At 43.9% G+C, this 10,681-nt stretch overlaps 1 protein-coding gene across 3 annotated transcripts in view; it reads left to right on the forward strand.

Moving 5' to 3' along the window:
- ADAM12 (ADAM metallopeptidase domain 12) overlaps nt 1–10,476 on the forward strand; it is a 171,205-nt gene extending 160,729 nt beyond the window's left edge. For 2 of the 3 annotated variants that reach the window (XM_021292029.2, XM_065066740.1), the window contains exons 17-23: nt 158–235; nt 2,095–2,203; nt 5,054–5,189; nt 5,816–5,924; nt 6,388–6,543; nt 8,805–8,893; nt 9,187–10,476. In XM_021292029.2, the coding sequence (XP_021147704.2) occupies nt 158–235; nt 2,095–2,203; nt 5,054–5,189; nt 5,816–5,924; nt 6,388–6,543; nt 8,805–8,893; nt 9,187–9,241 (732 nt within the window). In that variant the 3' untranslated portion in view covers nt 9,242–10,476. Of the gene's footprint in view, nt 1–157; nt 236–1,525; nt 1,804–2,094; nt 2,204–5,053; nt 5,190–5,815; nt 5,925–6,387; nt 6,544–8,804; nt 8,894–9,186 lie in introns of those variants that run through there. The other variant, XR_010473363.1, reaches the window with a different exon arrangement.
- Nucleotides 10,477–10,681: the final 205 nt, after the last annotated feature.

The following is a 10,681-nucleotide window of genomic DNA, read 5'->3' on the forward strand; positions in this document are numbered from 1 at the left end:
GGTCAATGCAGCATTGTCAGTGTGCCATCTTTATTTGGAATTCTTTAACTGGTAAAAGGGCCACCGATGTACGGCCAGGTGTACAGACAGGGACACGATGCCCTGTGGGCACCAGCAGTTCTGTCCCTATTCACACTAATTTTCCCCTTTTTTGCAGATCTGCCTTAATCGCCGGTGCCAGAATACGAGTGTTTTTGGCGTACATAGATGTGCAACAAAGTGCCATGGGCGAGGAGTAAGTATTAGAGCAACACTTTTGTTACAATCAGTCAGTAGACACTGGATGAGAAATCATTTTACATAATAGCTTTGGGATCTGTGATTGTTTGTAATATATCAAAGTCACTGCAATACGTTTTTATTATGTATTTCCATTTTCAGTGTCCCTTATATGAACTGCAAGAAATTATTTTTCTTCAACAAAGACATACTCATCAGGTAGCAATTATCTTGTGCTTAATTAACAGTCTGTGATAAAAAAGGAATGTTGTCATCTTCAAAGCAATTTGAAGTCTAACCTTCCTTCATGAAGAATTCCCATTAACATTTTAAAAAATACAGTTTCTGTGTGGATAGAAGTTAAAATATGCAGCTGAATTGAGATGCAAATGGAATAGCATTTCCAAAAGTATTAAAATAAAGTACAACCATACTGATGAGTTTCATGGTATGAAAGTGGTGCAGGATGAAAAATTCAGTGATATCAGTTAATAATATAAAAGTGTTTTGAAACCTAGTTCATATTATGAAAATGATAATTATGTCAAGCTATGCCTTATTAACCTTGATTTGCTAATGAGCTGTTTGTTTCTGTGAAGAGCTGTGGCTACGGCATTGGAAGAGCCGTGGGAAATTCTCTGTCCTCTCCTAAGAAGGGATTTTAATTTGATTTAACTGAGTTCATCATCCCCTATTGGAAACACGGAGCAGCACTGGCAGTTGTGCTGGAACGAGCATCGGCTTAGACGAGCATCTTTGTGTCTGTACGAGGGAGAACCTCTGGCGACTCCTGGGTAGCTGAATTCCTGATGGAATTCTAGATGGGGACTCCTCTAGCGCTTTAATTTAAAAAATACTGTTTAATGAATCATATTTTTAATTACCTTGCTGTCTTTGCAAAGTAACATTTTCATTTTACATGACCATAGGCAGTCTGAGCTGTGTGAATGATAATTTAATACTCCGCAGACACAGCCTGACCTCGCCAGAAAAAGGCATGTTTGCAAACTCCTGTGAACTAAGAAGTGTCTGACTTAGAAACACATTTATTAACCTATAGCGTAGTTTCTCCGTGGTGGTGGTAGATCAGTGATGATCAGTGTCATCACGTAATTATGAACCATATTGACAAGTAGCCCTAAGCCCCAAAAATTTATTTAAAAATCAATTTGAGCATCTACACTTGACTGTGCCATCTTTGTCCTGGGCAAGAACGTTTTTGGCCTGTTCAGTTTGTGTATTCTGTTGATACAGAATGGTCTTTTCTCTTCCCCTTCTCTTTCTCTCTTCTTTTTCGTCTTTGTAGTCTTCTTCGTCATCCTCTTCTTGTTCTTCGTTGTCATCGTCTTCTTCTTGTTCTTCATCGTCGTCTTCTTCCCGTAACTGGTTCACGTTAGAGCTGGGGTCTGAGCGGTGGACAGATCGGTATTGAGGCTAGCGCAAGGCCTTGACGGACAAGGAGGGTCCCGTGGGCTGGCAGAGCTTTGCAGCCTCAACATCTTGTTTCTGTGGAGGCAGGAGGAACAGAAGTTAGAAAGCAGATAATGTCACTGCTGGAAACAAAGAAAGCATAAAACTTAAGAGGTGTGTGGTTATCCTTATCTTATTGAAGTTGTCAGCTGGTGCAGCTCAGTTACCCACCAAATAAATAATGCTTTTTTAAGATCCCGGTTCCTCCATGATGTCCTGCACTCAGAGCTGCCCTGCGCCCTCTGGATTGTGCCCACAGGCAGGTACCAGCACGGCACCTTTCCTCGAGAAGTTGTGTCTCTTTCCGATGTGTTGCTACCTGATTAGGAGGCCTTATCAGCCAGGGCTGCTCTCAGATCTGTAGGGTCATTCTTTCCATGTTAAGTCATTTGTCTTGTTTTGCAGGTCTGCAACAATAAGAAGAACTGTCACTGCGAGGCTGACTGGGCCCCCCCTTACTGTGACAAGCCGGGCTTCGGTGGCAGCGTGGACAGCGGACCTGTTAGGCAGGCAGGTTAGTGCTAATTCCTGCTCTACCTGTGCTTTCCGTGATACGGAGTGGAAACACAAAGTGTTGTCTTGTAAGCAGTGAGATTGGGAAATAAGTCAGTAAATCAACTAGCTTTGTCCAGACATATTGGCACCACCTTTAGAACGTAGTGAAGCAAAACCAAGGCCAGCCTAGTGCATCCATTTTCCTGCGTAACTAAAGGCACAGTGGTCCTGATGGCTTCTTTGCTTTGTCCTTTTTTGCCTCTTTTTTGATTTTCCAAGATGCGTAGTTGGGTTGAGTAGCTCAGTGTAGTGAGTAGGAAATGGTGTTGATGGAAGCGGGGGATGAGGAGCTGAGTCCACCCTCGAGCTGATCCCGTTGGCGTGGCAGGTGAACATCGCGGCGCTCCGGGGTTCACCTTGCGATGGGCCGAGCTGCCGTGCTCTCCACTGGGAGCCTCAGCGTGGAAATACCTTGTTGTACACACAGCGTGCTCCTGTGGGCTGTGCCTGATGGACAGCGGACATTGCACTGATTATAAATGCAAAAGTATTGCAGAATCAGAAAATGAGATGTTACTCTTCTAAGGACAATCTTTTGTATCGTGGAAAACAGCAGAGTTCTGATCGTATCAGATTAAAGCTACATTTTATAGCTTCCAAACGTTTATCAGAAGTTTCCCTCACACGTGATAGTAGCAGGTGATGCGCAGTTTTGTAACTTGCATTTCAGTTTCCCGTGTTCAGTCTGCAGAACGTTGGCTGCAGCATCTTTGGTCAGCTTTGGCCAACCTCAGGAGTTACTTCTGCGCATTGTGAACTTACAGGATGTTACAGTCATCACAAGCCAATTTTGCTCCAGAGAACTGAAACTTCAGTGACTTCCCCAGGGGTGTTTGTGATCTTTGAGTAAGCAACAGGATGAGCAGTCTTCTTGCACATACATACATAAACTATAGCTTGCTGGAAAACGGTCTCTATGTTTTCTTATGAATAATCCTATTCAAAACCAAAGTAGATTTTATTCTCTACATGCCAGATCCTGCAGGGAATTATAATAGTGGATTTATGACACCATGGTCATTTCCATGACAAAACCTCACGTTAAGATGTAACTGTACAGATCTTTTTTGAAATGCCTCCCAGTGGTAAGATAGCACAGGAAGCGTGCTCAGGCACTGCACACGTGTGGTTACTCGTGTGTTCCGTCTGTTAAGGTTTGCTCTAAAGCATTCTAGTCCTTTTTCAGCTGACCTGAAAATATCTAGGGAACCACAAAACAGAATAATGTCCTGCGTAGACAACACTAAGTGGAAAAGACAAATACAGGATATCTTTGATAATTCTTGCATTTTGTGGTTTTGGATCGAACTTCAACAAAAAACTGTTTTCACAATAGTTTATTATAGTGTGCTATTTTCCCCATTTTTCTCAGAAGCCGGCGCTACATTCAGTAATACTGGGAATAAACAAATACGGAAAGTGCTGGCGGAGCTAATTTTCTATCGCTGACACTTGCATTTAAATAGGAACGCTTGACGGGGTGGTTTGGTTTATGACCTGAGTGGTTTGCACGCGTCTAAATCAAATTACAAAAGGATTAGCTCAATAAAACACTTTCATTTTAGTCAATCAAGGCACATGGTCTCATTAGTATTTAGTAACTGATTTTACCCAGCTGACTTAGAATAAATGTATGTTTGGCACTCTGTATTTTTCTTACAAACAAGCCTTAGATATTTCATTGTTAGGTAGAGAAGTTAATTTAAATTGTGTAATCTTAGCTTATTAATTTTATTAATCTCTATAGGGATAGGGAGAGATTTATTATTCTACGGTGCTACAAGGTAAACAGTGCAGCACTTGATGCCCCAGGTGTGGCTGGTTTGGTCTGCGTTGCTGCCGTGTTCCCCGGGAGCTCAGGCCGGGCCAGGGATGAGACCTGAGCGAAGACTAAAGCAGTTTCTCCCGCTCCAGGAGTGCAGCTTGTAGCTCAGCAGCCCTGAGGAATCACAGCATCCTCTCCTCCAGGCAGTGATCGTAGCACGGATCCATAATGACGAGAGCTGCTGCTTTACCCCTTCCTGAAAATAAGGTTTTCTAGTCCTCTGGCCGGGCCCGTCTCCCCGTTGTGCCTCGCTCCGGTCCCAGCAAGGCACTGAGGCTGAACTGCGGAGTGGCGGAGGCTGCAGAGCGTCCCCGCGAGGGCACACGGCCCCGCTGCCCAAGGCTTTTCTCACTGGATTTTGGGCTTTCCTTCAGCTCTGCGCTTGCCTCCAGATTCAGCTTGACAGCCACCTGGGCTGGACGGCAGTCATCCAGGTTTCAGACTGTTCGCACTGTGTCAAAGCACAAGCAAACCCTTAAAAACTAGTTAGGAAGGAACTAGAATTAAATATTCCACTGGGGTGGAATATGTAAAACTGGCGCTTTACCAAACTGTGATTTAGGCATTTCTGTCCCTTTTCTCTCCTCCCACCCCGCAGCCGCTGAAGAAGGTGCCAGTGGGTGCTGCTGTGGCCGTCACCCTGGGTGTCTGGATGAGGCCCTGTGGCCCCGTTTGCAGGTGACAGCCGAGGCAGGGCCCGAACAGAGGAGCAGAGAGACTACAAGAAGGTGTTCATGAAAGGAACCTACAGTGTTAAATTTTAACCAGTTCTTCCCCCATGTTAGAGAAATAACTTGAAAACAGACCAAAATTCAAGCGCCAGCCTAGAAATAAATAAATTTATTAGTCTTCAATTTATAGTTTATTCACTTCACCTGCATTGCATTTGAAAAGTCAGGCCAGGCAGCCATGTCCTGCTCCACATACACAACCATCCCAGTAACAGCAGCTCGAGAGAAGTTAATGCCATGTGTTTTGTTGCAGATAACAAGAGTTTAACCATAGGAGTGCTCATAACCATTCTGTGCCTTATCTTTGCTGGATCCGTCGCGTATCTGAAGAGGAAGACTTTCATGAGATGGTTGTTCACAAGTAAAAAGACAACAATAGAGAAACTGAGGTACGAGCATTTTCCCTAATTCCACTCTAATAGGTATGAGCAGAAAGTAGCTGGTAAGGTGGCAGCTCTCACCTTGATGTTCGTCAAACAACAGTGTGAAGGTGTTGGAAAGCACCAGCCTTAACAAAAGTATTAACAAAGTATTAATAACAGTGTTTTTTCTGCTTTAGTTTAACTGTATTGTCAGTAAATAATGGACGTTTTAGTTTGACTGTGTATCTCTTTTGTGATAAAAAATGAAGAAGTGAAGGAAGTATTGCCTTTATTTTCCTTTGCTTGAAATAGTTTCATTACATTGCGTGGCCTTTTATCTAAACTCGGTCGAGTGAGCTGAAACTTCCACATTTGAGCTCATTACTGTTAAATGCCGGATTCATTAGAATAGTCTCCTGGGTGTTGCAAAGCTGCGTTTCCACAGGTTGCAGAAGCCAATTGAACAGACCACTGCTTTCCAAAAAACCAGTATTTATTTTGATTCTTGCAGCAGCGTGAGACAATTGTTGCTTTCCTTGTTTACTCTCAAAAGTCAGGAAGTCCATGCAAAATCTCAGTCTGAAATGGGGCTACTGTTTAAAACCATGTTATAAAGCAGAATGTTGTTTTCAAGAAGTATTTTTGTATTCCAGGTCTGTGAGTCCAGCAAGACCTTCCAGATCGTCTGAGCCAAACCATGGCCATACCGCATCTCGCAATAAAAATCTCATCCTGAAGCCGCAAAATACAAATATACAAAAAGTGAGTTGAAAGAAAAAAGTGCGTATTGGGATCTCATGTAAGTAATTGATCATAACACAATTCTGCTCTGGCATGGGGACTGGACTAGATGATCTTCTGAGGTCCCTTCCAATCCCTAACAGTCTGTGATTTTGTGATTACATGATTTTAATATCACATACAACTAACAATATGTAAAATGGAGATTTAGGCTTCAAAATACTTGGATGGCTTCCACGTTTTAGGCAGGTGATGTCAAGTGCAGGTAAAGAACTCGGTGTCCAGGTCGGAGCCAGGCCCTGACCCCAGAGCAGCACAGGGCGCAGTGCTTGAGCAGGACTCTGGAAGCTGCAAGTTGTTCTGTTTGCAGAGGTGTTGATGGTAGAGGAGAGCAGAGCAGAAGAGAAAAACAAGCTAATCACATAGATTTTAAAGCAGCAATGCCCATGAAGTTTCTAACTTTGTGTTGGGGTTGTTTCCACAGCGAGATGGTCCAAGGAGACCGCTGCCCTATCAGATCGTGGACATCGGCGGCCCTGTGAAGACAGACGATCTGCCGCAGCTCAGGACACCGCAGCGAGTCCTGCCCCCCCTGCCGTGTCCCCAGGCCGTGCCCCACAGAGCCCTGCGCTGCCCCCAGGTGAGCCTGAAGCTGCTATTAAGTGTTTTCTCACCTTTCATCTTGGCCTTTGCCCATAGTTATTTCTTGAAACGCAGTGTAGATGTGTTGTTTTATGCCAACTGAGGCTGTGATCCTAAAATTTAGGCTCCTGATCTCTCTTCACTGCTCAAAAGCCTCAGCAATATGAAGAAGCCCCACGGTAGAGGCAAACACAAGCTCATCTCAGCAGCTGCCCAGCCGGAGGGACCGGTCTGCTTAGCGAGGTGCCAAATCCTGCGCTGCAGCTGAGGAGGCGGAGTTGCAGATGATGCTCACGAGCAAGGGTGTATTAGCCTGATGTGCTTGTTCTGCCGAGGGGGATGAATTGCATGGTTTTTTCCCCAGAGCACAGATCTGAAAAGCAGACTTGTCATTATCCCCAGTTTCCTGTAGACACACCTTTCATTGTGATGTTTAAGTAGAGCTGGTAACCCTTTTCTTTGGCAGTAAGATGCATCTCAAGGTGATGTTCAGGGCAGATTAAGTTGTCTGTGCAGTTGTCTGTATTAAATCGTCCCTTTTATTGTCACTGGCTTCTCTTTTGGTTGCATTTGGAGCATGACTGTGTCTAAGCAGGTCCAGGCACCCAGCTGTTTCTGTTTTCTGGACATTGTGCTATTCTGGATATAGTACAAGATGAAAATGAAGTGAATGTCGTTATGACCAACCTGTCTGAAATGAGCATCCCATGGATTTGGATGCACATCCTGCAAATCCAGACTCAAAGAGCTGTGTCTGGTTGCAAGAACACGCAGGCGGGTGAGCTGCGGTGGCAGTGGCCGTGTGCGTGTGCGCTGTGACCGCAGGAAAAGTGTACCTGCTTTCAGTTCTGTCCAGTCTGAACACAGAATCACTCAGGTTAGATCAGCTGCTGTATCAGTTCTGTATTGTGGGAAAGGATCATGTTTTGAAAAGCTTCCTTTGCTGGTGTCTGATCAGACTGCGACGTCCAGCGGGATAACCCGATGGGACAGAGCACGCTCAGCATTCCATCCTGGCTCAGGCCTGAATTATTTTGAGAATATTTGCCATTCTTTTTACCCCCAAAGCCAGAGCTCACAACGTTCTTAGAGCAGGACGTGGTTATCTGGGGTTTAGTGGAAGTTCTTCTGCATGACAGTCGAGATTAATTTTTCTATTGAATATGAGATTTGGCTATAACAACAAGTTAAAATAAGGTTGTTTTTTAATGATGCTCTTTCTGATTCACTCAAGTACTCATACATGTTGTGTCAAGAGTGAAAAAGAAGAGGGACATTATGTACAGCTTTAAAATTAAAGAATCTGAAACAACTATATAGCAGGTTTACTTAAGCTCCCGTATTTTCTTCCTTATCAAAATGCCTACTGAGAGGTAACTGGCGTTTTCCTTCTTGAAAGAGCCATCATTTGCCCTGAAAAGTAATAGAACAAATGGACATTCAGAACAAATAATGAGAAGCTGTACTTTCTTCATGAGCAATTCATGCCTCTGGTTGTTTTTTATGATGTCTTTCAGGGGATCTGTAACTAGATCACGCTTGGGAGCTCGACTTGTTCCTTTTTGGTCAACTTTACCAATGATAGTTGTGGCAAACCAAAAGAGTAAAACTACTTAGAAAAAGCATGAGTATGCAGTTTGGATAGCAGAAGGTTTTGGATGCATTGGAGCATTTGTGTGTGTGCCCTGAGCAAGTCACTTAATCCATCCCAGTTCTTGAGAACCAGGAGTTCAAATGGAGCCGTTGCGGGTTTGCAGCGTTGGGACCGCGGGGCAGAGGCAGCAGCTCACGCTTTCATCAGTCCTTCCATGGCACAGCACGAAAGCACAGCAGCGTCTCCAGAAAAAACGCCCCAGATGCTCCCAGTCCAAACTGGACTGGAGCAGTTTGGTTTTGTGGGCATCTCAGTTTGCATTTTCAAGTCAGTTTTGGTATTTCCATCTTTCCTATAGCTACTTGTAGAAGTTTATGTATTCAATCTATGTTGTTTTCATTTACCACTAATTAATCAGCTCCAGTGTAGATGCACCCAGTATTTCTAGAGTAAAGAATTAAAAGAAACAAAATCATTACAATGCAGTATTAAGTGTTCATTTTAATATGTAAGTGCCTGTTTATTAAAAATAAGTTATGTCTTGCTCATTTCAATATATTTGGTCACAACTACCCCAAACTTACCTTCAGTTTCTCTCCGTTGTTGCTGTGTTAAGTGTGTTCTGTCGGTTCCAAAGACTAACGTGAGGTGACGTTTGATCGCAGGAGAACCCCAAACCAACTCCTCCTCGGAAGCCGCTGCCGGCCGACCCGCCAGGACACCCCCGAGCTCTGCCCCACGGGGCGCCCCGAAGGTCAGTGTGAGCGCTTGGCGTCTCTGCAACAACCCACTCTGCTTACCTGAAAGCACAGAGTGTCGGACCGAGCATCGCCGGGCTGGAGAGCGAAGATGGGACAGATTGATTAGCAGGGCCTGGTGTGACAGGACAAGGGGTGGTGGTTTTAAACGGGAAGAGATTCAGGCTGGACGTGAGGAAGCAATTGTGCCCCTGAGGGGGGTGAGAGCCTGGCCCAGGTTGGCCAGAGCACCCTGTGAAAACTGTTGCAATTTTAAATACCAGTTTGCTGTTTTCTTTCTGTCCCGCAGACCTGCTCCCAAGCAGCCACCGCAGGTATCCAGGTCCAGCAACACTGTGATGTGAAACGATGAGAAAACCTGACACCTTGATTTTCAAAAGTGAAGACAGAAGTTTGCACTATCTTGAAACTCCAGCTGGGGTTCATTTTTATGACAATACTTAGAATTTTTAATGTTTAAAACAGCATTATTTTTAAGAATTCTGAGCTACTGCCTTTGGTGCTGTGCTGTGCTATGGTGCTCTGTATACTTGCTCAGGTACTTGTAAATTATTAATTTATGTTGAATATTTATTACAGTGCAGTGCACTGTAGTAGATATTTTTACCATAGCAAAGTTTTCCTAAAAAGGAAGCCTTTTTTGTAATATTTCATTGAACTTGAATACTTCTGCTCTATCGGTCCTATGTAGAGTGGGTAGTTTTAATCTGTTCTTTCAGCGCTGATACTCCTGGATAAATCAAATGTACAAACAGCTCTATCTCAATGGTTCGTAACCAACTTCTGAATAAATCTGTCAGGGTAAAAGCAAAACCAAAAACTCTTCTGGAACATGGTGAAATGCCCGATATCTGCACCCGGATGGGTAACGTATTAACCACAGGATCCCTCAGTGCGAGCAGCTGTGCTGTAATTTCAGCTTTCACGTTTGAAATCGCCGAGAAATCTGTGCGGAAAGAGGATGGATTCACTTGGGCCAAGTTCTCTTACTCAACAAGTACTGTATAGCATAAAACTGTATTTTTTTAACCTCATTTTCCTCAGACACAGTGTGGTTGGTACATGTTACTGCAGATATCGGGCCTCCCGCTGTCGTTACCTTTTAGATGCTCTGGGAGGTGAATTCAGGCTGTGTGTGTGAGGTGGTTGTACCTCGCTGTGCCGCTCGGACACTCAGGGGCTGGGGGAAGCCAACGCCGCCGAGAATTACATTGTAAGAATCAACTATTATACTTACTTCTTTTGCCTCATCGCTCTGCTTATCAACTGTATTTTGCATATTTACTACTGTTTTGTATTTAACTCCTAAGATATTGCTCTAGGTTTCTTAATTTTCAAATCAAAATGCATATTTTAACATGGAGAACTCTGTATCTCTTTGCTCTGTGGTGCCATTGGAGGTGATGGGGTCCGTACCAGCAGCACTGCTGAACACGGCTGTTCCACCTGTGCTGTAACACACGCAGATTGCAGTTGAAATAGAGGGAGAAGGAACTATTACCTTATGCAGGTTAGTTTCCTTATTGCTTGTAGTTTTTGTTTCTTTAAGCAAAAATAAAAGCATTGATAGAAACTTGGATCTCAGTAAGTCTAATTGTATGTAATTCTCCTGGTGATTCCCCATCGTTGCAATATTGATATACTAAATAAACTACAGTTTAGTTTGTTACTGAACAGTAAAGTAAATGCTTCCCAAAAGCATTTCAGTTCTTAAATCAACTCAGAAGCAAGAGCAGTGCTCCGCGTATGGAGAATCACTGCAACAGTGATGCCGACTTACCCTA

Source organism: Columba livia, chromosome 6 (genome assembly GCF_036013475.1).
Source record: "Columba livia isolate bColLiv1 breed racing homer chromosome 6, bColLiv1.pat.W.v2, whole genome shotgun sequence".
NCBI classification, from domain to species: domain Eukaryota; kingdom Metazoa; phylum Chordata; class Aves; order Columbiformes; family Columbidae; genus Columba; species Columba livia.